The sequence below is a fragment of the Chionomys nivalis genome, chromosome 4, assembly GCF_950005125.1.
Source record: "Chionomys nivalis chromosome 4, mChiNiv1.1, whole genome shotgun sequence".
NCBI classification, from domain to species: Eukaryota; Metazoa; Chordata; class Mammalia; order Rodentia; family Cricetidae; genus Chionomys; species Chionomys nivalis.
Window position 1 is genome coordinate 60,545,614 of NC_080089.1, and position 26,454 is coordinate 60,572,067.

Sequence of the window (26,454 nt, forward strand, 5' to 3'; positions counted from 1 at the left end):
GCCGGGCCCTTCCATCTGCACTGCCCGCCAAGCCAGAGTTCTCAGACTTCCCCCTCGGCGGCAGCCGCTGCGCATCAGAGGCGATGTTTATTTGGCTTTCTGAAAAGAAGGGCGAATGAACAAAGGAGGAAAGCGGGGCGCCCAAGGGTGGGAGAGGGGACAGAAACGGATAAAAGAAAAACTCAGTTTGGGGAACAGTCTTAGAGGTCGGAGGTAACTTTGGGAGCCAGCATTTTATCGGTCCTAAATCTTCTGAAGTGAAAACATTAAACTGACAAAGTGATTCTGTTTGTTTTATAGTATCTAATTGGGCTGCTTTGCAGCCCTAATGAGATTAGAGGGGGGCAATCGTTCGCCGCCTTTACAGAATCAACTGATCCATTACTACCAGCCACAGGTTTTGAGGATTGTACAGCTTGTCCTTTTTTTTTTCTTTTGTTGTTATTCGTTTTCTCTTCCTCCCCTCCCGCCAAATAATTATTTGCTAGTAGATCGTGGGAAAAAAAGAAAAAAAAACCTAGCAGCCCAGCACTATAATATATATCTATTTATTATATGTCTTTCGGTTAATTCCTGATGTGAGGAGCGCTGTTTTTCACTCCCAAGCGAAAGTCACCAGCGGGTAGGGCCTGATTGCTACTTTTCATGCATAGTTTTAGACACAAGAGGGCATTGTGACGTCTTGCCCAGCGGCGCCCAGTCGCAGTCCGAATACCGCGGCCCCACGTGGGATCCTCGCGCTCCCATTGGCCAACGCTAGGCGAAGCCGCCACATTATTTTGTTACTTTTCAGTCCCTATTTGGAACTGCTCTCGCGGCAGTTCAGACCTCGTGCTCGGCCCCCTTCGCCTGTCTGTGTGTGGTATCCGCAGGTCCGAGGCACTTTTTGTGTGTGTGTGTGTGTGTGTGCGTGTGCGTGTGTGTGTTGAGTGCGTGTGTTTTGGGGGTTTGTCGGGGCGCGGAGAGGCTGGGAGGAAGCAAAGAAGCCGCAGAGCTCCCAGGCTCGGGCTACGTCTCCCCCTCCGTGATCTCCAGCCTGCGCGCTCCGAGGCGGCAGAGACGCCGACCGCTCCTCGCCAGGGACGCTGAAGCTCTACTTGGGAGCAGAGAGGACCCCTTCGCCCAGGCTTCTCATGCCCACTGGAGTTAGGATGCCGGGGCACATGATTTACACCGACTGAGCCCGGAGTTCCTCCTCGGCCCTGGGAAGGAAGGGCTGGCGGCAGCGACGGGAGAAGGAACAGCAGGCTCTCCTCTCCGAGGGGGGGCGTCGAAGCACCCTAACTGGGCTCCAGCCCTCACCCTCGGTCCTCAAGCCGTCTTCTCTGTAGCCTGCCTCCTTTCTCGCCTCACTGCGAGTTCCGGGCTCGGCCACCTCTGAGACCCGACCCACGCGCCCCGGATGCTCTGGGCTGCCCAGACGCGCCCCCCTGCAGCCTCATCGTGCTGAGTGACCCGCGAGGGGACAGGAGGATCCCCCCACCCTCGGCCTTGGGATCCCGCACTGGAGCCACCAGGGAGCCGACGATGTCCGCACAGCCCCGGCTTCTGACACTGTCCACGCAGCCGGGGGAAGGTGGCCGGCAGAAGCCGGCCGAGCCCTAGGCGCACAAAGCGCGAGCCCGCCGACGACTTTGCCGCTCGCTCCACCGCTCTTTGTCTGCACTTGGGGCGCACGCCCGACTCTGGGATTTCGCTGCGAGAGCGGGCTGGGGGGGCCGGGGGCGAGCTCTCGGTTCCCCGGCCGCCCCCCGCTCGGGCTCGCCTCCCCCCTCCCCCGCACATCCCCGGCTCGGGCTCTCAGCGCTTCCAAGCTCTCGGAATCGCGACCCCTCCCTGCCATGTATCCGCAAGGCAGACATCCGGTGAGTAATTGCAACTAGGCTTATTTAAGCATCTATCATGGCAGGGTAAACGAGGCAGTTTATCTCGCACCTCCATTTTGCTTGTTGCTACCTTTATGGTGCGCGCGCGTGTGTGCGCTCACACAAAGGGGCTGTGGTGTTGGGGGGGCGCAATAGAGGGCCAAGGGTAATTGCGCTCGAGTGGCCAGGGGCGAGGGCGGCCTGCCTTGGATGAGGGACTTTGACTCCCTCTTCGTACCCCTCTCCCAAGTCTCCCAAGTCGCCCTCGCGTCACTTGGTCATGGGAACCCTGCTGGCTTTGGGGATGGTCGGGGCGCCCCCTTCCCGGCCCCGTCGGGAGAGCGGAGAAAAACTTGCTGGGAAGGTTTTGGGGTATGGGGTGGTAGCCTTGCCGGTGGCGCCCTGCGGGAAGGAACCAGGGACCCAGCGGAGGCAAGGGGTTTCGTGGAGCCCGTCTGATGTGCCCACTCCTCTCCTCTGTGTTGTCCTCATGGGCTCCAGGCTCCCCATCAACCCGGGCAGCCGGGATTTAAATTCACTGTGGCTGAGTCCTGTGACAGGATCAAAGACGAATTCCAGTTCCTCCAAGCTCAGTATCACAGGTAAGGTGGGCGGCGGGGGGGGGGGTGGCCCCCGCCTGGCGTGGAGGGCGGCCGCGCGCGCTCCTGTTACCCCCCGCGGGGACGGAGGGGACGCCGGCCCCCGGACTGTGGGGCGGCGGGGCCTCCGCCTTTTGTTTCCCCTCTCGGTGCGCGCCGCCTTAACCCTTTGCTCTCCGCGGTCGCCCAGCTCCTGAAAGCCCGCCCGGTTGGGGGGGGGGTCGGGGTCTTGATCCCGCGTAAGGGTCCGCCCCCGCGTGGCCGCGATGAGTGCCCTCGCAGATCAAGGGAAGTTTGGAGTTGGTACAGCCAGGCTCCGGGTGGCAGGTAGCCACCCCCACTGCCCAGAGGATGATGGATAATGGGGGTGAGCAGGGTGCTGGGGAAGTGGAGAGAAATGGCTCTCCGAGACCCTAGAGTCCGGGTCTCTGAGGAGGCCATGTAGGCGCCAGGCCTGAGCGCCTCCTCCTGCCCTTACAGCCTCAAAGTGGAATACGACAAGCTGGCGAACGAGAAGACGGAGATGCAGCGCCATTATGTGATGGTGAGAGGCCGCCCGCAGCAGGGCGGAGGGAGGGCAGGGCAGGGCAGGGCACCCAAGCTGTGGGTCCAGCTGGGACTGTGGCAGGCCCGAGGCAGGCCCAGCTTCAAGACGGCCCCCTGGAGGGCTCACTTCTTTAGCTTCCTCTTCCCTGCCACTTGGAGGAGGGCTGGTGAAGAGTAGGGGCCGAAAGAGAAACAAACCCGCGTTCCAGGCCACCTTTGTAAAGCTTCTCATTCGTGTTTTAGAGGTTTCCGCGGGGGGGGGGGGGCTACTTGCCTTAAACTGGTTAGTAACTTAGAGTTGAATGAGCCAGTGTCAGAGTTGTATAAAAACCCTCCTGAAGTCCTCCTGGGAGTGAGTGTTCGGAAACTTTTCTGTTTGGCAGCTGGGGTCTAGCTAGAATGGGACAGAAGAGCCTGCCTTCCTCAGAGTTTTTTTTTCCCCCAGATTGGAGGAACCTTTTAAAGCCTCCCCCCACCCACTTCCCTCCTCGAGGATTTCCTCAGTTGGAGTCTGGACCTCCCTAGCTAGACTATGTTCTAACTTAGTGTTTTCCTTCAAGTTAACATCTTCCTTTTGGGAGTGGGCATGGGAGCCACTTGAGGACAGGCCAGTAGCAGTCTTTCCACACAAGAGACCTTCCACCCAGTGCTGAGTAACTCAGAGGACAGAGCAGGCGGGTACACAGCATTCCCTGTAGAGCCAGCACCTTGTATAAACAGCCTGGATGGCCCATGGGCGCTTGTGGGAGGGGAGGCCCGGGTCTTCTTACTATTGTGTGTAATGTTCTATTGGGTGGAGAGGCGCCTTGACCACTTCCCCGAGTGAGCTTCTAAACCTCCTTAGGCTGTCTTTGTGGGTGGACTTCAGCTTCTGTGGACCCAATGAATGGCTTGGCCAAGGCCTGGGGGAGGGGAAGGTAAAAATGAGTAGTATCCCTGTGTTGCCTGCTAATGGCAATTTTTTTTTTTTAATTTGTAGTACTATGAGATGTCATATGGCCTGAATATTGAAATGCACAAGCAGGTACGTGCTTTTCTCTTTTTTAAAATATATATGTATACGTATAAAGCAGAATATGTGGATTTGGGGGAAGGTCGTCATTTGAAAATGAGCCTGGGTCTGGTCTCCCGCTTGGCCCCTAAGAGTGAGTGTTCAGGGATGCCTGCTGCTGGGGCTTTGTTCTTCCTTGGTTATGTTGAGTTGTTAGCATTTGTTCTTGTGAACTTAGGCCTGGTCTGGGATCTGGGTAGAAAGTTGCTGGTCGGGGAACTGGGTAAAAAGTTGTACTGTAGGTACCCCAGGATCTGTGCTACCCACTCCTGAAGTTGACTGACTTCATTTATCTGTTTTAATGTAAAATTCTCAAAAAGGAAAGGCAGGTGGGGTTCTCGCCCCCCCCCCCCCGCTTTTCTTTCTTTCTCTTGCAAAAAAAAAAAGAAAGAAAGAAAAAGAAAAACCCAACAGTGATGTACTGCCTTGATAAGATTACGCTTCAAGGGCCTTAAAAGCCAGGCTGAGCTGTCGAAATGTAAGGGAATGAAGCCACTAACAGCCTAAAAAAACTTAAAGCCAGAGTGAAATGCAATCCTCGTGCTTTGCGTTTAGGAGGGAGTTTCTCAACTCCTCATTCGAAGGCAGCTACGTTCCCATTTCACAGGAGGAAGCTGAAGCCCTGGGGTGAAGTAGCTTGCCCAGGGGCCAGCCTCGCCAGGCCTTTTGAGGTGGCTGGCAGTTGAGCTCAGCTTTGTAATCCTGAAGTCAAACCAGTTAAACTAGTGTGGTATCCTTTGATGGATATGTAAACTACCTCACATTGTCTCCCTTCTAATAACACTATACCTCAAATCCAGCAAATAGAAACACCCTTTATCTCAGTGCATATCAGTAGCCGGGCCTGAGCTAGGCCAGGCTGTGGGAGAGGCCTGTTTGTCTGTTTGTGTTCTGAGGAGAGGCTGCCTATAATTTGGCTTGGCGGACGATTAGCATCGACTTGGCACGTATAAATGGCGCAGGCCGGTTGTTCTTTTTAACAATTGGTGTTCTTGAAATCTCAGAAGGCTGTTGACTCATACCAGCCTTTGGTGACCGTGACTTGAATGGATTTTCTGCTCTAAATTAACAGTCATTTACAAGGTTTAAATTTTACTCTTTAAAGGGGGCAGGACCCATGGCAGGTGAGAAGGGCAGGTGACCCTGAGGGGAAGCATGCAGATTCCTGCCCGCTCCAGTGGCTTCCTATAGAGCCCTTTGAATCTGGTTTCCTTTCCCTTGCTGTCGGGCAGGCAAAGGGGAGCCAGAAAGGGGCCAGCATTTAGTGAGCAATGTGGGAAGCCAGCTGTGGTTTCCTGAGGAGTTGGTTCCCTAGGCATGCACACATGGAGGCTACCGCATCCTCACTTCTTGGCCCACAGAAATAATAAACAGACATTGCTTTATATGTAAAGAAGGTTCTCCTGGGGAGGAGAGACCAGAAGTGGGTTCTGCCTTAGTCTAGGTAGAGCTGGCCCAGACCTGACTGGAAGACTGCATGAAATAAAACTGGTGTCTCAGGTGTTTTAAGGACTTTGGGGTATTTTGCAAGGTACCACTTCCTCCCTTTCTCCAGTCCTTCCCTTCCTCTGTGAATAGTAACTTGGGCGTGTTTTAAAGAGGGTAATTGCACCCAGGTTCAAAATTTATAGCAGTAGTTGTTGTTGTAAGAGCTTCTAATTAAGGTGTAATATGTCCTTGCATGTTGAGGTCTGCATGGGTGGTGTTGCCCGTGTCTGAGTGGATGGTTGTTGGGTACAAAGAAGTCACTTTGGCTGGCAGAGCAAAAGTGTTCTGAGCTCTGGGGAGGCAAGGAACCCAGAAGGGTTAAGTATCTCAGTGGTGAGGCTTGTGTACAGAGCAGCTGTGTTTGTCTGGGATTTCTGGCCATTCCCTAAACAGGATTCTAAGATGGGAGAATACCTGAGATCTGGCCACATTGTCTTCATAAATCCTCTCAATGGTGGGATAGAGGGATTTTTGCCCTCTTTTTATAGGCGGGGAAACCATGGCATCAAGGAAGCCAGCATGGCAAGAGCTAGGGCTCATTTTAGAGCCTCTGGGTTCTGCAGTTAGGTCCTTTGCTCCTGGTGCCTTACCTTTGCCTTCCAGCCCCTTCCCGGCATGAATGCCAACAAGTCTCTGGGTTGGGTGAACTCACCCTGTGGCTGTGTAGGAACAAAGAGGCTAAGAGGTGGAGAAACCATGACTGAGAAGGGAGAAACGCAATACAACCCTGACCTAATGGCGTGCTGGCCACTCCCTAGGCTTGCAGGGTTCTGTAGAAGAAACCCCGCCACTAATTGTAGTGTGGGTCTTAGGTGCATTTGGCGATGGTGGTTAGGCCTGAGCAAACAAGTTTATCAGCTGACCTGTTTAGCGGTTGACTGGTGTTTTATCTGCACACACAATCAAGTGACTGGAGTGCTTGAATTATTCATGCAGTGTCCTGCCCTCTAGACTTGACTGTGTGATTACATCTGCTTGGAACAAACAGGCTGGATTCTTCATCTTTAAGCGAGTGGGGGCGGGGACTGTATGTACTTTTATATAATAGATGGTCTACAGGGCTCTAGCACCTTGGGAAAGTGTGTCTGGCTGGCCATTCTTGGCCTGTGCACGCGTGCGTACACACACACACTCTTCATCACCACCACCACATATTTTTTCAAAAGCTCTTCTTCCCTGGCTCCATGGGAAATGCCAATTAGCTGAGAACCTTGAGTTCTGCCAGATGGTCCCAAGTATTGACAGAGGGCAGCTGATGAGGTCCGTCCAGCCCGTTTTTATTTTACTGAGAGGTTAAACTCACTGTGGCTGGCTCTGTCCCTGGCTGTTTCTCTGTCTCCTCCCCCCCCCCCCCCCCCCCCGCCACCCCTCATCATTCTCTTTTTCCCTTTTTCAAGCTGTCAGATCCCAGAGAAGTAATAAATGGGTCCTCCTACTCTTTTGCCTCCCTCCCTCCCTAATTATGGTAAAGCAAAGATTACAGAATCACAGACCTGGCCCAGGACTCAGAGGTCACCACCTCCCCCAGGCTCCTGCTTCCAGGCAGGGTGTCAAGGATGATTCAGCGAGGGCCAGGGAGGCGATGATGGCTGACCATCTCATCAGTTCCCGTCTTGTTCCTGCAGCGCCTTTCCCGTGTCAGCAGCAAATGACAAAGCCAGCTTAGAAATAGACTCCAGAGCAACTGTCATGCAGTGACTTTGAGACATGGTGCCGGGGGAAGCTGGCAGGCTGGCCTTTCACCCTCTGTTGGTGAGCACTGATGTTTGGCAAGCTGACTTGAGGCAGTTTGATTTGGGGGCAGCATCATGCCGATACTAGACAGGCACTGTTTTCAGTAACCTAAGCAAGTTCCAGAGCCCCAGAGCTAGACGAGCCCTTTGCCTTCTGATCCAAACCTTTCAGGACGAGGAAACGGGCCGAGGGACTAGAGCTGGTATGCCCAGACTCCCGCAGCCATAGGTGATGACGGTGCTGCCACTGCAGACTTTCTTCGATACCCTTGGCCTCTTATGTAGCAAGCCTCTTTTGGTAACTCATAGCACGCTGTGTCTTTAATTACCTCTGCGTGTTCCATGCTATTATACAGCCAGGTTCAGGCTGCAAACTTGGCTCCACCAAAGTCCAAAGTATCCCATTTGGGGTTGTATAACCGTGTCAGCTGAACCCTCTGTGCCCACAGTCCCATCTCCATTCGCCAGCTATTTGCACAACTAATGATTCGACGTGTTTGGTAATAACACAGAGGGCAAGTTCACAGATGAGGTGACGGCCATAAAACCTGTGACTGTTGTACCCCAACCACAAGGTGGCCATCTACACAGGGCTGAAACGGCCAGAAGACCTCCAGGAAAAGCAGCTTAAGGGGCCGCGTGGCCAGAGAGCCATCAGGCAACAGGGTTTTCTGGAAAAGACCTTGGTGGCAATAAGATGGGGTGCAGGCGCTGATCCTGGGGCAGTGTGTGGCATCCGGGTTGAGCTGTGAAATTGTCTTCTTCCCTGGGAACTCCATCATTCACGCCCTGGATTCTTTGTGACCTCAGTTGCCTTGTGGCTCCTCCCTGCAAAAACGGGGGTTGTGTGATATCCCCGGAAGGGTGCCATCCCTGCTCTACCTTGGGAATTCCTGAGCCCAAAGCTCATTTTACTCTGCCCCATCCAGCGAGAGGGTGACCCAGCTCTCAAGGCTGCCTTTCCTCTCAGGCTGTAGAAGACAGAACGGTAGAGAGCAGAGCTCTCTCCTTCTCAGGGCCTTTTCCTTCTTGTACATTTGACCGTTGAGATGGCTCTAAAACTAGATGAAGATAGATAAACCTACTGGGAACCCAACTCTCAATTCTGCTAATCCAGAAGCTCTCCTGAAGCAGGAGTGGGTGGTGGGCCAAGAGTTGCTCCCTCTCCTCTTCCTCATCTTCCTTGTCCTCTTTGGAATCCTCCCTCCACCCAGGAAGGGTCGCCTTTATTGAGACCCTTTATTCTGTATTGTGGAAGGAGAGTTAGCCAAAGAATAAATTCTCTTTCCACATAGGAAAATATTTTTTTTTTCTGTATCATTGGACAAAATGCTGGGACACCAGGAGGTGGGAAACAGCTCTCAGCAGGGCTCTCCCTGTGATCCCGAGTAACACAGTGTGAACCTTCTTATCTCATTTTGGAGCTATGGAGGACGCCCCTTTGCCAAGCACACACAGTGTGTATGTAATAGGTGCTCAGTAAACACGTGGGGTTTCCTTCTTTGGGTTGTGGGCAGGTGGGTGGACCTGCACTGCACAGAGCCCTGGGAAGGAAGTGGGGGGTTGTAATTGTGGGCTGCCTGCAGGCTGCTCTCTGTGGTTGAGCACACTGTCTCCTCATCAGCAAAATGAGAGCGCTGGATCCATTCCCAAAACGGTTATTAGGGGTCTGGGATGTGCTTGGGTGTGGGCCGGGCTTGGTTACACAGACGAATAAGACACTATTCCCTCTGCTGGGGCATCAGGCCTCTAAATAAGTAATTGCGATGCGGTGAGGTAAGCGCTAATGTGGCCGCTGCGACACACTTGCTTCACTCTGCCTGGGAAAGCGAGCCGAGCCGGGGCAGAGAGGATGTCCCTGCAGGAGGACTGTTACTTGAGTGAGGCCTTAAAGGGAGGTGGGAGGGGAGTTGTTAAAGGCAGAAGCCAGCAGCTGGAGCTCCTCCCAGGTGACAACAGCTCCTGGCATGGCAGTGAAGTACATTCAGGAAGCCACAGTCAGGAAGAATGGATGGGGGAGGGCAGCCCCCCCCCACGTGCACACTTGAGAAGTGAGGCGAGGTGGTGACATTTTGCAGCACGGCGTTATCCAAAGGCCTCTCCAACCCCACATTCACCACGACTCAGTGGCTCCCTCCGTCCCCATATGGCTCTCCAGGGCTGGCTCCAGTCCATCTGGCATGGGGTGGGGTTGGGGGATGCTCAGGGCGTCTGCGGCCTCCCCTGTCTGCTTCCCCACCATCATGCTCTGGTTTGAACTCTATTCCCCAAAGTGGCATTGTCTCCTTTCTCGTACTGGTAATTCTGTAATGACTGGGTATGACCTACCCCTCCCCCATATTTAATTCTCATCAGCCCGGCTCTCCACTTTGCTATTAATGATAGCAGCCAGCAAAATAGCTTTCAACATGCCATTGACAGTCTGGCTTAAGAGCGCTCTTGAAGTAGTGCTAGACAGCTGAAAGCACCCATAATTGTGTACCAGAGTGAGAACTGCATGCTCAAGGGCCTTGTTTTTATATGCTTAAAGGGACAATATCTTGTTTTCAACAAATGCTCTCTGAGACACATCCAAGATGCTTTCTTCCTTTCTCTTGTACCTCTCCTCCTCTTGGCTCCTTCTTTTCCTCTGGCCTTTCAGAATAAAGACTCCCCTCCAGTTGGGGCTAAGAGAACTTAGGGAGAGGGATGACCCGCCTTGAGAGCAGTGAGGGATATATATCCATTGGGCTTGCTTAAGGCATCATTCACTCCAGGCCCAAAACCATGGACCAGCCTTTCCCTGCTGACACCAGAGCCTCAAGTTTCTCAAGGAGGGAGTGGGGAGTCTCAGTCATGGTTGGCATAGCGTTTTTAAGTCCTTTTGTTTGCTGGGCGTGTTGCATAACAGCCAGAGGCTAGGGGGTTTGGGCTACCGAGCTGTGCCTGAATACAGAAGCTGCCATGAACAGGACACAGAGAACAGGTCAGTCTGTCAGAGCCAGACTGGGTGCCTGAAGAGCCCTTGGATCTAAGGGGCCTGTCTGGAAACCAGGAGGGTGGGTAGGACGGGGCTGGTTTTCTTAATTGAAAGGCTCTATCAAGCTTGCGGGGAGCCAGAGGGAGATCTCTGGTAACTCCAGAGATTTTACTGGACAGTAGAGACCTCCCTCCCCCTTCTCTTCACCTCAGCCACACTGTGAGTGTGAAGTGAGAACCAAGTGCCTAGCTATGGGAAAGGTAGGGGTGAGGTCAGAGGAGCCCGGAAGCCTTGCCAGTACCTGGAGTTTAGATGTAGGTGGTCCTCACATCTCTATATAGCCAAGTTCTCTCGGCGAAAGGTAGGAGCCTGGGTCCCTTTCCTTTACCCGTTCTTTTATTTATTTATTATTCATTTCATTTCTTCATTCATTTAATTTAACTTTATTTTATTGCATTTATGTGAGGGTGTCAGATCCTCTGTGACTGGAGTTAAAGACGGTTGTGAGCTACGATGTGGTGCTGGGAATTGAATCCCAGTCCTCTGGGAGAGCAACCAGTGCTCTTGAGTGACAGTCCAAAGTTCTGGGGCAGACACTACGTCTCTGCTTATGGACACAGAAACTGGTGACCTCGCAAATGCCATAGATGAGGGAGACGCAGCCACTTCTGCAGCACTTGACTGCCAAGGGACGAGGCGTTTGCATCTGAAATACTGGGCTGTTACCTGAGTGTAGAGATGACCTGTATGTGCCTCGGGAAGGGGGCTGCCTCCTAGTTTGGGTGTAGAGGGGTGGGAGGGGGTGTGGAACATTAGGACTGTGGGGGCCAGGGTTGTTTTGTGTTGACTGAACCTTGATGCTTGCCCAGTAGTAAGGGACACTGCATTTCTAGGAGACTCTGGCCAGGGGATACCCTGCTGTGGCAGGCAGTCCAGGGTTCTCTTCCTGATCACGGGCTGAGGCATCCAGAGTATTCTCAGGTTTCTAAGGCCTATGGGCTCTAAAGGTTGTGATCGGAAAAGGCATGATTAGTGCCCTGCACCCTGATTGGAAAGTGTTTTCTGTTTCTTTTTCGTCCTATCTGCTATCAAGTCGTGGAAAGTGGAAGGAGCAGAAGAAGGGGTGATAAACTGAGGTGTGGTGACAGGAATGAGGAAGGGCCAAGTGACTGCTCTGTCTGGGTTGTGAAGGAGCTGAGGCTGAAGGAACACTTGAGGCTTGCCTGACCTCGGCATTTGGTGGCGGGGCTCCTAGGGCTTGGCCTTTGTTTATCTTAGCTTTACATCCTCTTTCAGGTTTGGGTTGGTTGCTTGTAATTCTGAGAATGACTCTGACGCTGCTAAACGTGTTTAGTTTATACCGGGAAGGCTCCATCTTCCTTCAGATGGAGACACAAACTCAGCCGGAGTTCTTCCCTTTGGTCCGTCTCAATGGACTATGCAGCACAACTTGGGTCAGGAGGAACACCTCCTTCTGGTTGACTGGCAAGGCTTTGGACTCTACCCAGTTCAGCAGCCACGTGAGGGTGAAGGAGGCCAAGACAAGGCCACCTCCACTCCCCAGGACTTTAAGGTATTTCTTTACTTAGGGTCTGGCATTGAGAGAGCTAGTCAGACAAGCCGCTCACAGTTGCTTCAGGAGCTAGGGAAGAGGATAGTTTAGCATAGACCCGTGTGCAGGAGTGGAGTCCTAGCCTTGGAAGGTGAGTGAGCATCACGCCCTCACCTTTCACGTTGGCCTCCAAATGGGAGGAGCCGTTCGGTGGGTTGCAAGCTACATGGGCCTGGAACGTGGGGCCTGGTGCCCAGCATGGTAAAATTGTATGACAACAAGGCGGGACGATATTGTGGGGTCAAGCCAGTCCCTTTGCTCATCTCAAGCGTCACTGCTGTTTCTCCCAGCGGAGTCCCTTCTCTCGCTTTCTCTCCAGAAGATCGCAGCCCTGTTTATCTTTCCCTCGGAGTAGCGGTCTTGGCAGCCTGGTGGGATCAAGTTCATAGCAGCTCCCGCCTCGGCCCATCGTAGATCTCACGCACTATCCCAGAGAAAGTGAGGAGCTTCCTTGAGTCAGGGTCACCAGCAGCTGCCCTCTGCTGCCACGGTCCTCCTGTTGGGGATTTGACATTAGCTTTTATGCCATGTCCTGTGGGGTGGGGGTTTCTTGCGGCCTTTAGCTTTCCCCCACCCCACCGGATTCTTAGCTTCTCAAGAGGCCCCTTCTTTGCAGATCCCTTGAATACTTAAGTTGAAAGCCCAGGCCTACAAGGTTGGGGCAGTATTTCTGACAAGCCTATTTTTACATGGGCGGCAGTGAAGACGACAGTAGATTTGGAGCTTCTTGTCTGGGACCTCTAGAGGCAGAAAACCAGGAGCTTGGGTAGTGGGGGCTGGGGTGGAATTTTCTGGATGGCTAGAGTGGGGCTTTAGGGTGGGTCTCTGTCCCTTGATCTGTACCCTACCAATGTGACTCTGGGCAGCTGCTTGACTTCTGTGAGCTTTAGTGAGTGCTGGTGTATGTAGTCCTACCTGCAATGGGGCCCCCCTAGGTGACTGAAGAACTGAGTTTGAGATCTGTTTAAATCTAGTTGCACTAGTTTGTGTGTGGCGCATGGCTTTCTGGACATTGGGGGTTTGGGGAGTGTGAGGGATTATGGGAGGAATGTCCAGGAACTTAGCACATAGATGGGGCTCAGTGGAGGAATCCCACAGTGGAACAGAGAGAGCCTCAACATTTCCATGGCCTCAGAGGGAGAAGGAAAGTGAGGGGGAGAGGAGAGGGCCAGGCTCCCTAGACTTCCGTGGGCCATTTCATGTCGCTGCTTAGCCACCACACATCCCAATCCTGCAGCGTTAGCTCCCATCCCAAGCCTGAGTAGCAGATACATTGCTGTTTGAAGGGGTTGAATGTGTTTGGTCTCAGGGTGGACCCATCGGCAGGGTCCAGTCAGGGCCTCTATTTGACCCGGACCATAGCATGATCCCCCTCTCCCCAGAACGACTTTCAGTGCTCAGAAGTCTTTCCAGTAAAAATGCATGCACTGGGGGCATATCCAGCCTGCTCTGAGCTCTTACCCACTGGTTGGTTGTCAGTCGGCATTGCTGTGGTCCTGACATGGTTTCCAGACACTGCTGATTGTCCTGTCCTCTAAGGGCAAGAATCAGCACTGGCTGAGAGGACCCCTGGTGTAAGGGACAATGAGGCTCTTAGAGTTGGGAGACCTGTGAGTCCATCTGTGAGATGGGAGGTTTTCTGTCTGAGAAGAAGTCAGTTTGAGTGAGTTGATGACGAGACAAGGGCCCCGACTTGATTTCCGTGGCCTGTGAAATGCCTCGACTTAGTTGAGAAAATGAGACCCGTTGACCCTCTGCATTTCAATTTAAAAAGGGGATATGCTCTGCGCTTGTGAGCTTGCACAGAATAGGGCTCTGTTTTTGCCGACTCGGTCTGCTGCGTACCACCTTGTTTTCCCTTCATGCTCCTCTCTTCCCAGAGAGCCCCCGTCCTCAAAATGTCAAAGCAGTTGGTTTCATTTGTAGCCCTGACCTGGTGAGGAGACCCCCAAAATTTAATGAGCTGCCTCAGCAAGGGTAATGTGACTTTTACAGCCTGTTGAGGGGCAAGGGGGAGATTTGCATAATGCTTGGGGGGGGATTAGGTGACTGGGGGTTGCCATAGCAACCCTACAGGGATGAATTGAGAATTTTTCCTCCTCACAGGAGTTGGCCAATGGAGTCTGGGAAGGTGGGGGAGGAACAGGGGGTTATCCAAGGGGAGGGCGGAGGAAAGGGGAGGGGGTTCCTGGGATGAGTGGGCAGCTTGGGGGAAGGTGTAATCTGAAAAGCTCCCTCTGTTCTGTCCATACAAGCAAACTCTTTGAGAGCCGTCTCCCTTCGTAGGGGGCGGGAGGCAAGCAGTTTAATGTGTTTGGGAACCAAGAAATTAAAGTGAACAAATATTTAAAGATTATTGGATCTTGTTAACAGGAAGCTGGGTGGATGGAAAGTGAGAGTCAGAGAAATGAAAGTCTTAGCATCTCAGAGCTCAGGGAGGGACGTGGGCTGTCAGCTGGGCTCAGTTCTGTTTTACAGCGCGGAGGAGTGCCTCCGTGGCCCTCTGGGTGCTCCTGCGCTTGGCATCCGGGCGTCCTCCAGACTGGGTCGTCATGTTTTCCCACTTAGCCCCTCCCCCTCTCGCTTGCCTGGCATGTAGACTTCTTACAAGAACAAGGAAGGCTAATTTCTTTCAGGGAAGTACCTAGAAGGGTCATGTCACCACTCAGAAACCCCAGGCTCTGGGAAGCCCTTGTGACTTCCTTCCTCCCTGCCCTCCTCACTGTTCCTTCCTCTCCTGGGAAGGGCACAGGGGCTGGTGCATGAGGTGGCCATCCCAGGCTGGCCTTGCCATTCTTGCCCTATATAAGACCAAGGTCCTTGGGGTCATGTGGAGACACAGCCCTTCCTCATCCTGGTCTTCCTAGCATAAAGACCCCAGCAGGCTTCTTCAGAGGGTGTAAATATTTAATGGTGTTGTAGTTATATATAATTTGATCAATATGTCAGTGCTAAGAGAGCCTTTAAAAAGGCTCACCTATCACCAAGCAATCTGTGATGTAAACCAGCCGCCTCCCTTCCCTCTGCCCCCAGAAGCAGCAAGCATCATCTCCCCGGCTGCTAAGTGCATCATTTACCCCTTTCTCACTCCTTAGCAGGGTCTGTGGCATGGAGGGACTGGGGCCTGGGAACACCACCCTGGCTTTTGTTGGCTGCCTTGCCCCTCTCCCTCCCCTGATTTTCCTTCCTTTGTTGATAAATACCACCTGGCTCAGCCCAAGGAGAAACTGACTGGCCAAGGGTACCATCTTGTCAGTAATTGAGGGGCTATTAATTTAGAATTGCCTAGGAAATACAAGGGATATGTCAAGTGAAGATTGCCCAGACACTTTGTTCTGGAATCTTCTAATACTCGGCTGCTGAGTAGTTATGAAGCCTGGCCAGAGTCAACTCTCTCTGCGCACAGCTCACAGCTCCAAACTCCTCTCTTTTTAATTCAGGATAAAGCAGGTTCACTTTAGTTACCCAGAGAAGTGGGTAAAACATGATTCAAACTGGGGAATCCCAGAGTCGATCTGATACTCCATCTCAAATACAGGAGTCTAGCGGATTAACTGGAGACAGGATCAGACTTTGCAGAGATCACATATGTCGGCAGGTTAGACACAGCCGGGATGAAAATCACTGGTTCTGTGTGGCTTTGAAGTGTAGCTCACCCTTCAGGCGGGGTGTCTGTCCATGTCTCTCTCACACGTATCTGTAAGTAGGTCACTAGACTCACATTGTGATGACTGTCCATGACTCTGTTCTGATCTACAAGGAAGACACCCTTATGTGAGAGATGTAGCTAAGAGCCTGCTAGTGCCGGACAGCCCTTTCCCTACCCAGCAGACATGGCGCTGCTTCCCTGTAAATGAGAGCTTTGGTGGAGGTGCGTCTCTTTGTGCGCAAGATCTTCCCAGGAGGCACTTTGAGATGCATTATTACTGCTTGTGTTAGTCGGTGTCCGTCGCTGTGACAGAACACCTTGACCAAAGCAACTTAAGGGAGTTTGGGAGATGTCTCAGTTGGTAAAATACCTGCTGTGCAAATGTGAGGACCGGAGTTTGGATCCTAACGCCTCTGCTAACGTGCGCCTGTGCATCTGACTGGAGGAGAGGAATAGAGGCAAGCTGACCACCGAAGTTCACTGACCAGCCAGCTTAGCCAAACTGATGGGTTCAGGGTTCAATGGGAGAGACCCTGTCTCCAAAAATAAGGTGAATGATCAAGGAAGATACCTCCAAATTGACCTCTGGCCTACATGTGCACATGCCTATACACAGACATGCATACATCATGCACACACACAAAGCAAGTGGAAGGAAGGAAGGAGTAGAAAGAGCTGCCTCACAGATGGAGGGTGCAGTTGATCGTGGTGGGGAGGCGTGACCGCAGGAGGCGTCTGGTCACGGTCTTTCTGCAACAGGAAAGGAGCCCTGCTTACTTTCTCCTCCTCGGCTCATGGGATAGCATAGGTCTATATGTAGACTAAACATTTCTACCACTTCAGCCGCACCCAGACTCTCTCACGGGCGTGCACAGAGTTTGCCTGTTAGGTTGATAATACTGGCCACCGTGTTTCTCTTGCTGCAGGCTCTAGGACAGTTGTATACAGGTTTAGGTGTTGGAGAGAATCAAAAGCTCACAAGAACACAGGATGCCAGAACCTAGCCCTAGACCACAGCAAGCCTGCCCACTCTCTGGTCCTTTCATCCAGCTGCCAGGGTGTGGCTTGGCACACCCCCACTGCTCTTCCATTTAGGCGCTTATGTGGCGCTCTGCTTTGCAGAGCTGTCTGAGTTAGTGGGAAGTGGGAGGTCACACAGTGAGTCAGGCCGCTCAGAAGTGTGTGACGGTCTAAAGTCTGAATCTGCTCCCTGGGACCTAAGTGAGCCGCCTGGTCTACTCTTCCCTTTTCCAGGTAACATGATAGCCCAGAGAAGAGAAGTGGTCTGCCTAAACTTGGTGGATACATCTAAGAGTAGAAGCTGGGCCATTTCTTCCAGCTTTAGCTTTCGGTGCTCCTTAAACTGGCAGGTTCCTCCTCCCCTTGTTTTTGGTCTGGCTGAGGTTCAGGTGAAATGCGCTCTCTGAGTCCACAGGTAGAGGTGACCGGTGACCGGGTGGTTTAAAGCAAGCTAGCAGTGGAGTGAGTGGCTGTTGGAGACACCGTACTGTGTCTAGCATGGTCAGTTACAGGAGGCAAATGGGGCAACAACTGACTGCATGCTGAATGGCCAGCCGCAGCAGCGATTGCTGGGGGTGATGACCAAGAGTTGACTCCATCCCCTCCTTAACTCGGTGTCAGAGGTCAAGGGTCAGGGATGGTCTGAAGTTGGAGCAGATGCAGGTGGTAGATTGCTCTGATAGACACACACTTTCAGGGGGTTAGGGTATCCTCAGCTTTCGGCCAGACATCCAGCCGTCCTGCTTTAATGACAAGAGGAACGTGCAAACAAGAGCTGCGGAGGCACAGGGAACAGAGCGCTCTTTGGGAAATTACACTTGCCCCCCACTATCTTGTTTTGTGTCAGAGACTCAGTGCCCAGTTGGTAGCGCAGACTCAGAAAGGGACCCCAGCCTGGCCCTGGCTGCTTCTGCCTGTATCTCAGAGATCAGGAATGGGGCCTGTCTACCAGCAGCGTCACCACCTTTGAACTGTACGTGAGAAGCACTTTGAAAGGCCAGAGCAGCCTCCCCAGACACCTCTCACTAGAATATTCAAAGCAGGCCGCCCTCCCCTCCTGCCACATCTCAGGTGCATCTGAAGACCTGACTCACAGGCAGAAATGCCTTGTGTCTTCAGGTAGTGGGGAGGATGGGTTGGCCTTCCGAGCCCCAGCTGCCACACTGGTAACAGACTGGGCCTGAGCACTGGGAGTTTTTTAGTACACACTCTGGCTCCAGCTTGTGGTGTGTGACCTGTCCTAATTGTCGAAATCACACATCTAGATTTTTGTCCCCCTTTTCTTTGGAGCCGGTGCTTAGAGGTTGTTTGAGTTGGATCAAATGCTGTTTGGACAGCTGTGGTAATCAGAAATGCTGTCAATCATTAGCCTCGACGGTCGATTTTCTTTCAAAAACATTTCTCTGAGCCGTCTCAGCCTACTGAAATTTGGCTTCCTGGCCGAAAGTCATTTAGCGGAGTCGCTTAATTGCCGAGTGTCAGTTTCCCCATCTGGAAAATAGAGGTTGTTGGTAGGTGCTTTCTGGCAGGGCTGTGAGAGCTGACATGCAGAGTGCTGGTGGTGGTCAGCTAGGTGGATGCTTCCTAGCTCTGTCTGGGCCGCTCGTTCCCCTTCCTTTAGAACAGCAGCTTTCAACCTTCCTAATGCTGCGGCCCTTTAATACAGTTCCTCATGTTGTGACCCCCCAGCCGTAAAATGTTTTCATTGCTACTTCATAAGTGTAATTTTGCTTCTGTTAATGAATCATAATATTTGCTATGCAGGATATCTGGTATATGACCCCTGTGAAGGTGCTGTTCATCTCCCCAAAGGGGTTGCGACCTACATGTTGAGAACCACTGCCCTAACATGACCCTCCCAAGCACAGAGCAGCCTGGGTACAAGACAGGGAAGGCTCAGTCTGTGCTTCTCTGTCGAAAGGAGATGAAGAAAGGTATAGTGGCCAGCGGCTCGTGCCTCGAGGAAGGGCAGGAAACAAGCAAATGCAAGCCCAAGTCCCAAGACAGGGAAGCCTGGTGGTTGTAAAAGCTCTCCAAGTGTATTCCAGATGTATGTGCCTCCCACCCAAGTGTTCTTGATGATTTGTCCAAATCCTTCCTGCCAGCCAGTGACCTCTCTGTCATGCTTGAGTTTGGGTGTCAGTACCACAGGCTTCTGGACTTCTATGGTTCTTGTGCTCAGTTGGTGTTTGTGGTGATGGAAGATGAAGCAGGAGTGACACTTAGTGACAGCTTTGTCTCAGCTTCCCACAGGGCCCCTGAGCAATCCAGTTGTGGTCACTTGGTGGCCAGAGTTGCAGGCCTTGACTTGAACACGGCTGTGCAAAATTCCAGGGGATCCCTTTTCTTAACGACAGAGGATACCGGGCTTTGGGCCCGGCAAAGTGCGAGAAGTCCCCTGTAGGACCCTGGTAGTCACGAGCTCGCTGCAGGTGTGGGGAAGGGCAAGGCCAGCTCTTTACTTTTCCCTACCAAGACCCTGACCCTTGACCTGCTTTAGAGGAGGTAAGCTCTGAGCTGTAGTGAGCTGTAGTAGGTCAAATGGCTGCCAGGGGACAGAGTTGGCCTCTGCCTTCCTGTCTGTGTATGTGGGGAATTGATGGGGCAATGAAAGACCCAGTGAGCTGGCTTGTGGTTGGCTTGGCTTGGTGTATACTTTTACCCTGTTGATCAAGTGTTTGAGCCACTGCCCGCCTCCATCCCCCGTTCCAGCTGTCTGTCGACACTTTGTCCATCACAGCATGTTGCTCACATCAGGAATCATCACCATAGACACACACACACACACACACACACACACACAGTGGGGCTGAGGAGATGGCTCAGTCACTAATGCCTTGTCCTGGGGTTTGTGGAGTCAGGAGACTCCAAGGAGCTCATTGGCTGCCAGTCTCGTAGTAGTGGTGAGCTCCAGATTCAGTCTCAAAACATGGAAGGTGAAAGAAAAAGACGCCAGGTGTCAGGCTCTGGCCTCCCCACGCATAGGCAGCAGGCACGCGCCACACAGACACGAGAGAAAAAGAATAAATGCTAGTTAGGTTATTCTTTGGCCAGATACTATTGAGCATATACTGTTTCCCCGGTCTTTGGTTGTTTGAGGCACCCGGGCTGATGTGTTGGTGTTTTGCTCTTTATAGGACCTTCTGTTCCTAGTTAGCACATGTGACGTGAGCAAATTCCTTCTCGGTCAGTTCCGAGTGTGATGCAGGCTTGCTCGTTGATTCTAGAGCTCTGGCTCTCTCTCCTGTCTTTCATCCTTGTCTGCAGAAGAAGCGAACAAGTGAGAGGGCCCTGGTTTCGGGGTACAGTTCTTCCTGCGTATCCGAAGTGATCCTCCAAGGGTCCTTATGGCACAAGTGGCAGACTGCTTGGAAAAGGGCCAGAGTCAAACTGTGGTTAAGAATCTTGCAATATACAAGACAGCCCAACGGAACAAACAATTTATGACCAGTGAGGTTGAGAAACCTTGACGTGTGGCATCCTTGTTGCTGTCTGCCACTGTTGGGTAAATATGGGTTCCACCAGCTCTCAGCTGGAATGCTACTTGCCCCTACTCCCAGAAAGCTTGGAAATTGGGGGCCATACTGACACAGTTGGTCTGGGGTTTGAAGCACAGCCCTTCACAGTAAAGAACGGTTCTGCTACAAATGCCCGGAGCGGTGCCTGCTGGGAAATGCCCTGTTCCAGAGGAGACCCGGGTGTTCCATCATGGCCCTATCTCCACCAGGAACTTGCGGTTTGGTGGGCAGATTCTCTGGGTTGGATGACTTCTGTAGTCATAGGGCGCATGGCTGCCCAAGTCCGTTAGGCTCTTGTCAGGGCCTGTTCTCTCCACAAACTGGAGACATATTCTTTAGTGCCCGGACATGATGGAAGGGGTGCTGGCCCCAGGAGTTGCCCAAGGCCAGCTTCTGTTGGGGAGACTTCAGAGGGCATTGTTTCACTGAGGCACGCCAGATTTCGCATGCAGAATCATTTGACATGCAGATGATCACAGGTTCTTAAAAGGCTGTTGTCATGGTTCTGTCTGAAAGATCGCTGCTGTTGATGCAAGCTTTGAAGGCTGCTCTGAGACCTGAGTCCTGGCTGCTCAGGATTCAGACAAGATAAGAAAGCCAATTCCAAGAGTCATCTGTCAGTGTCCCAGGCCTTCCTGTCGGGTTCAGTTAACCATTTAGCAGCACTCTTGATCTGAGCTCTGAGTCGCACATGGTCCTGCTGGAAAGCTCTTGGTATTCTAAGCGTAGGCTTTGCTGGGAGGCGGGGTAGGCAGAGAATTGATCTGCCGTTCTGTGAGCAGCCTTTATGGAGGTATAGGGAACCACTGGGTTCCATTCTTAAGAGTCGGCCCTAAGAGCTGAAAACTTAGCAATGTGTTTTTTGGTTGTCCTGCAAGGGTTAGAAGCAATGTTGAAAGTGGAAGATGAGGGTGAGGCTGGCTCTGGGGGAGCCCTTCACTCCACCATGTCCAGGGGCTGCCTTTGACCTTTCCAGTTTGGAGAGTCCTTGGGCAGAGTGATTCTCTCAACACTAGATTTCAGTTTTATCATGGGTTTTCTGGAATGTGAAGCATTTTTTGTTTATATATATCGTGGAAATATAGTGGGAATTCTCTATAGAGGATGCCAGTTGTGACCTGCCAAACACAGGCCACCTCCCCAATGAAATGGGAGCTTTCTAAAATGCGACCATGGAGCCCATGGTAAGGGGCCGCAGTGGGTGTGAATGTGTGCGTGTGCGCGTGTGCGTGTGTGTGTGTGAGAGAGAGAGAGAGAGGTACCACTTTGACTTTTCTCAGTGTTTCAGTGTCTTGATTTCTTTGTGGTCTCTTTTTCCTTTGCAGACAGAGATTGCAAAGAGACTGAACACAATTTTAGCCCAGATCATGCCTTTCCTGTCACAAGAGGTAAGGCCTTCTCCTGTTTCCTCCTCTTCTGCCCAGGGCAGCACAGTGTGGCCAGCCCTCCCTCCAGGCCGAGCTCAGCCCAGTCTATCATACTGATCCGCTGATAGGATTGGCAAACCTCCTCCAGCCAGTCGGGGCAGGGCTCACATCACAGTGGGAGAGTGCTCCTCTGCCACACCTGAATTCTGGGAGGAGGGTCTTGGTTTTCATCTGCAACAGTGATGGGCACCATGACCGATGTCCTACCCACACATCCTCACTGGCCTCTGTTTTCCCTATACCTGGTTCCAATAAGGCTGATTGGTTGGTGGCAAAGGTCAGTCCCTGTGTGGGTTGCTGACTCCCCAGGTGCAAAGTACCCTCTCCAAAGGAATGGCATGCAAGTCTTGTCACTTTACTCTTGAGAACCCCCAAAGGAGGCAAAGGGGTGGCATTTTGAGGGAAGAATCTCGAAAGCGGCTCCAGAAGTACGGAGCAGCAGACTGATGGGTTGACCTCATTGGCCTCTGTTTCTGTCCTGTCTGATCCTATTCCAACACACGCAGGGCCAGGATGCACCCTCCACTCCCCTTGGTAGCTGGGACCACATCAGCTCCCTGGTGGGGCTCTGAAGCTGAACCAGGTTCTGACAAGATAGAATTAGATATGAAAGTACCTCGGGTACCCAGTAAGGGATATGACATTGTGTGTGACTGATGCTACCTCAGGGCTCTAGGGAATGTATGAAATATAATTTTTAATCATTGGCTTTAGGTTTGGCAAGATTGAGTGGAAAATACAAAGGTTTCCCATAGCCTCCCCACACCAGGGTGGAGTATTTGTTAGAATTTCGAGTCTACGCCAACACAGCATTGCATTCAGAAGTCTGTGACCCTGTTAAGAATTCCTTCAGCCATATTCACGTTCTCTTTCTAGCTACTCTTTGCTCTCCCTCTTGGTAGCCGTAGATCAGGTCCATGTTTCTTCTCGGCCATTTGACTGTAAATCCCACATGTTCTAACTCACCACTAAGCCGCTATTGGCGTGTTCTGAAATTTGATGTCCTACATGGTTACAGTAATGATTCCATGCCTAGAAAGCAATCACCCCAGTATGCAGCATCCAGCTTATGTTCATATTGCACAGAATAAAGGTTTTCTTGTGTGTGAGGTAGAGGAGACCGTGGACCAGTAGCCATCTGTGGCGCTCATTTGTGTTTTCCTTAGAAAACCGTTCATTCTCATTGAAAAAACTGATAGAAGAATGTGACTTCACCTGCCACCCTCATCCCTGTGTCCTGGGCCCACTGGGCCCTCGGGGGAAGGGTCCTGAGAGGTTCCCGGTGCCCAGTGATGGAGGATACTGAGGATGGCCACACCTGACCATACTTTATTCCCTCCCCCCCAGCATCAGCAGCAAGTGGCGCAGGCCGTGGAACGCGCCAAGCAGGTCACCATGACGGAGCTGAACGCCATCATCGGGGTACGTGGACTCCCCAATCTGCCTCTCACCGTGTGTATAGCCCTTTTATTCCTCTCATTTGCCATGACCAGAGATGAACCCTGACCTTAGGTGCTCTCCGAGAATGGCAGCCCCATGGCCCACCGTTTCCCTAGGCAGCTGAGGGCTTGGATCTATCAGGCTCTTTCTACATTGTCTCCTAGTCCTCAAACTAAAGAAATACCAGACACATCTCGAGTCTACCTGTAAGGTCATTCATCCCCTGGCATCTTCCAGACGTCCAGGAGGTACTGATCAGTGTCTGGCTGCTCCCGTCCCCGTGCCTCCCCAAGGCTGGGCTGCCCTTCTTTGGCCTCCAGGGGTCAGAACCATCTCTGCTGTTTACTGATGTGCACCGTGCTGTGACAGTATTGGGGTTGGGGGTCCTGCTACTCCGTGCCCTGGGCTGCATGGCTGAGTGCTCTTCACATGGCCTTGTGAGTTTCAGCTGTACACCTGGATGGAACCTGGATGAGTCCTTTGGCTGAGGCGCCCTTAGTGGGTTCCTTCTGCTGGAGTCTGAGGAGGGCTCAAGCCTGCACTGATTCTTGGTGGTGTTAGGGGCAAGGAGGGCAAGAGGCTTGGTGCTGGGAAGCAGCACTCTAGGGAGAGAAGCCATGATGTCTTCAAGCTTGAAGAATCTTCTGTGATCATCTAGTCCAGGGTTCTCGTTTAGGAAATATTTTAAAAAGCTTATTCTCTGACAGTTTCATCATACGTATAGTGTGGTTTGAGCCTGTTCACCCTCACTACCCTCTTCTGAAAAAGTACTGTTTTACATTTATTATTGAACCCGTGTGTGCTCGTATGTGTCAGCATGTGTGTTGGCTGTCAAAGGATGACACACAGGAGCCAGTTCTGTTCTTCCACTGTGTGGGACCCCATAGTCAAGCTCAAACTGTCGGGTGTGGCAGGGAGCATTTTCAGCCACTGATCTACGTCACCGCCCCTCCCCCAAAGTCTACTGGTATCTTCCCAGTTCCTCTGAACCCCTTGTTCCCACAAGTCCCCTTTTACTGAGTTTAATTAGGATTTCCTGAGAAAGGGGGTGGGGTGGGGTGTGATTTACCGTAACATAGAACCCATGGTCTGGCACTATTGAAATTCGGAAGCAGATAATTCTTTGTTGCCCCGTGCATTTTGGTGAGATAGCACCCCCCCACACACACACACACATATTCTTATGTACCTCAAATGTCTCTGGATGTGGTTGAAAACCACTGGCTTGGCAGTGCTGTTATTTTACAGAGATTTAGCCATCAAGCCAACCTGAGAGCCTGCTCTCCCTGCCTGCCTAGAGCATCCTTGTGCACGGCCTGGGTCCTACAGTGCTGGCGCAGGAAGTTAGAGGTGGGATATAAGCCCCAGGATGTCTCCAGAAGCCTTTTTCATCCAGCTCCTTGTCTGCCTTCCCTTCCAGACCCCTCCTTAAGGCCTCCAGGGCAAGTTCTTTCACCAATCTAGAAGGGTTGCAATCGAGTACCTTCTCTCCCTTCCACTTTTGGAATTAAAATCCACACACGAAAATATTCTTCTTAAAGAGTGAAATTGGGGAATCAGCACCATTGGATTGGCTCCAGTTCCTTTAAGTAGCGTTTAGGAAGCTACAAGTTAGGTCAAGGCAGCCCTAGGCAGATATTGGAATTCAATTAAAGCCCACGAGTGGGGCCTGTGACCCCCATTTTCAAGGTAATTGCTTCTTGGGCTCTGAGTGAATGCGGCCATCGCCCTGTCATTAGGCAGGCAGCCGTCTAATCGTGGCGCGCCTGACAGAGCCTCGCGAGGCAGGGATTGCCAACAGCTGGGGCAAGCCGGTACCGGGGAGCTGTGCCTGACTGCCCTCCAGCGAGGGGCTTGTTTCTCTTCTCCTGGAAGAGGGAGGGGAGCCACCCTGATAAGATAAGGACACGGGCAGGGGCGTGCTCCAGTCTGAGATTTCCTCAGGTGGAATGGACTAGGCGGGCGTTGCTAGTGGCACACCTGGCTCCGGTTGGCTGACTATGGCCTCCTGACAGGGAGCTGGAGTCTGAAGTCCTCATTTAGCTGGGTTACTAGCAGTATCGGGAACCTGGGTGCAGCCAGGAGCATATCACAGGGTTGCAATCTCCCAGGGGTCTTCCTCTAAAATGTCAGGCCACACCCAAGATTAAGAAGGTGTGTGTGGAGAGCAGGAAGGAAGGACAGGTGAAGCGACTTGGGCTGCTGGCCAGACTTTCCTCAGCTCCCAGTTGTCCTCAGGGAACTCATGTCCCCTTGGGGAAGGTAGGCTGAGAGGTGGAGTCTCTTCTAGAACTTACTTCATACAGGGTTCTGTAGTGGACCCGAGGCCTTTGCCTAGGACGTGGTGGGCACTTGGCTACTCGGTATGAACTGCCAAGAGAATTATTTAGTGGATGTATGTGAAATGTTGGCTTGATATTTTTCTTAAGAGGGAAGAGGAGGAGGGAGGTTAGAACTGTAGCTTGTTCCAGACCATGCAAGGTCTGTGAAGCCGCCCTGCCAGGGCTTCCCATCTTCACTCTCAGAAGCTGGGTAATATGGTGAAGCGGGAGTCAGCTGGTGGAAGGTTAGAAGGGACAGAATGGTGGCAAGGCTCTGCCTTAGCATCAGCTTCTGGAAACACAGGGGCTGACTGAGCTGAAGCAGGGGAATGCTGATTTGGGAGTCTTGGCTTGGATTTCTGCTGCATAGTGGAGTTAGTTGGTCCTTGTGGCTGTCCCAGTCTCTGAAATGGGGATAGAAAGGTCACCATGACCTGTGAAAGCTGCTGCAGAGCCCAGAAGCCCTAATGCTGTGGGGGAACCTTGGGTACCCACTGGGCTGGGTGAAAGACCTGCTTTTCCCCATGCTGGGGGTTAGAGAGGCATCCTTGAGGTTATCCAGACCCTGTCTGCTTCGTCTGGGGCAGCTCTTGTTCTATTTGGCTCTGGAATTGAAGTGGTTGGACAACTTCCCTAAGTTTAACTCAAATTATGAACCTCAGAACCGAAGCATCTAATCAGCTAGCAGAGGCATGAAGCGTGAGGTGTGTAATCCGGTTACACATGCTCTTCAAGCAGCACTTCCCAGCAGCCCCTGCTGTCAGCCACGCCTGCCCATCCCAGACCTTGGGCACCGGGCACACAGGGATACCACCGTGGGGACATGAGCTCTGGTGTGCGGTTTCTTCGTCAAGGATGAAGATGGATGTGCTTGGTCTGTGTTTCTCAGCCCTCAGGGGGTTAAGGGCAGAGGGGGAATCACTGACTTCCTTTCTTTTCACGATGGAGAAGAGCCAGTATTAGGATGAACAGTCCAAAGTGGAGGCAGGTGGCCTCAGACCTCTTCATTGATGACATTTCTCTACCGTTGAGAAAGCTTCCGTTGAAAGCAGCGTGACCCTCCCACTCAGACTAAACCATATTTGAGTACTTTGTACTCTGAAGCCAGAGGACAGGATGCAAAGGCTAGACACATAGCCTGAGGGTGCCTGCATCCTGCTTGCCTGCCCAGGGAAGTGACAGGCCATGGTCCTACCTGCCTGAGAGTCATAGCATTGCCAACTGTT

At 52.3% G+C, this 26,454-nt stretch overlaps 1 protein-coding gene across 12 annotated transcripts in view; it reads left to right on the forward strand.

Annotated features, from left to right (window-relative positions):
* The first annotated feature begins 810 nt into the window (after positions 1-810).
* Positions 811-26,454, forward strand: part of Tle3 (TLE family member 3, transcriptional corepressor) — a 44,807-nt gene continuing 19,163 nt past the window's right edge. For 7 of the 12 annotated variants that reach the window (XM_057766522.1, XM_057766525.1, XM_057766524.1 and 4 more), the window contains exons 1-6: positions 811-1,865; positions 2,367-2,467; positions 2,945-3,008; positions 3,990-4,034; positions 21,366-21,428; positions 22,815-22,889. In XM_057766522.1, the coding sequence (XP_057622505.1) occupies positions 1,842-1,865; positions 2,367-2,467; positions 2,945-3,008; positions 3,990-4,034; positions 21,366-21,428; positions 22,815-22,889 (372 nt within the window). In that variant the 5' untranslated portion in view covers positions 811-1,841. Of the gene's footprint in view, positions 1,866-2,366; positions 2,468-2,944; positions 3,009-3,989; positions 4,035-21,365; positions 21,429-22,814; positions 22,920-26,454 lie in introns of all 12 variants that reach the window. The other 5 variants (XM_057766516.1, XM_057766519.1, XM_057766518.1 and 2 more) reach the window with 1 other exon arrangement.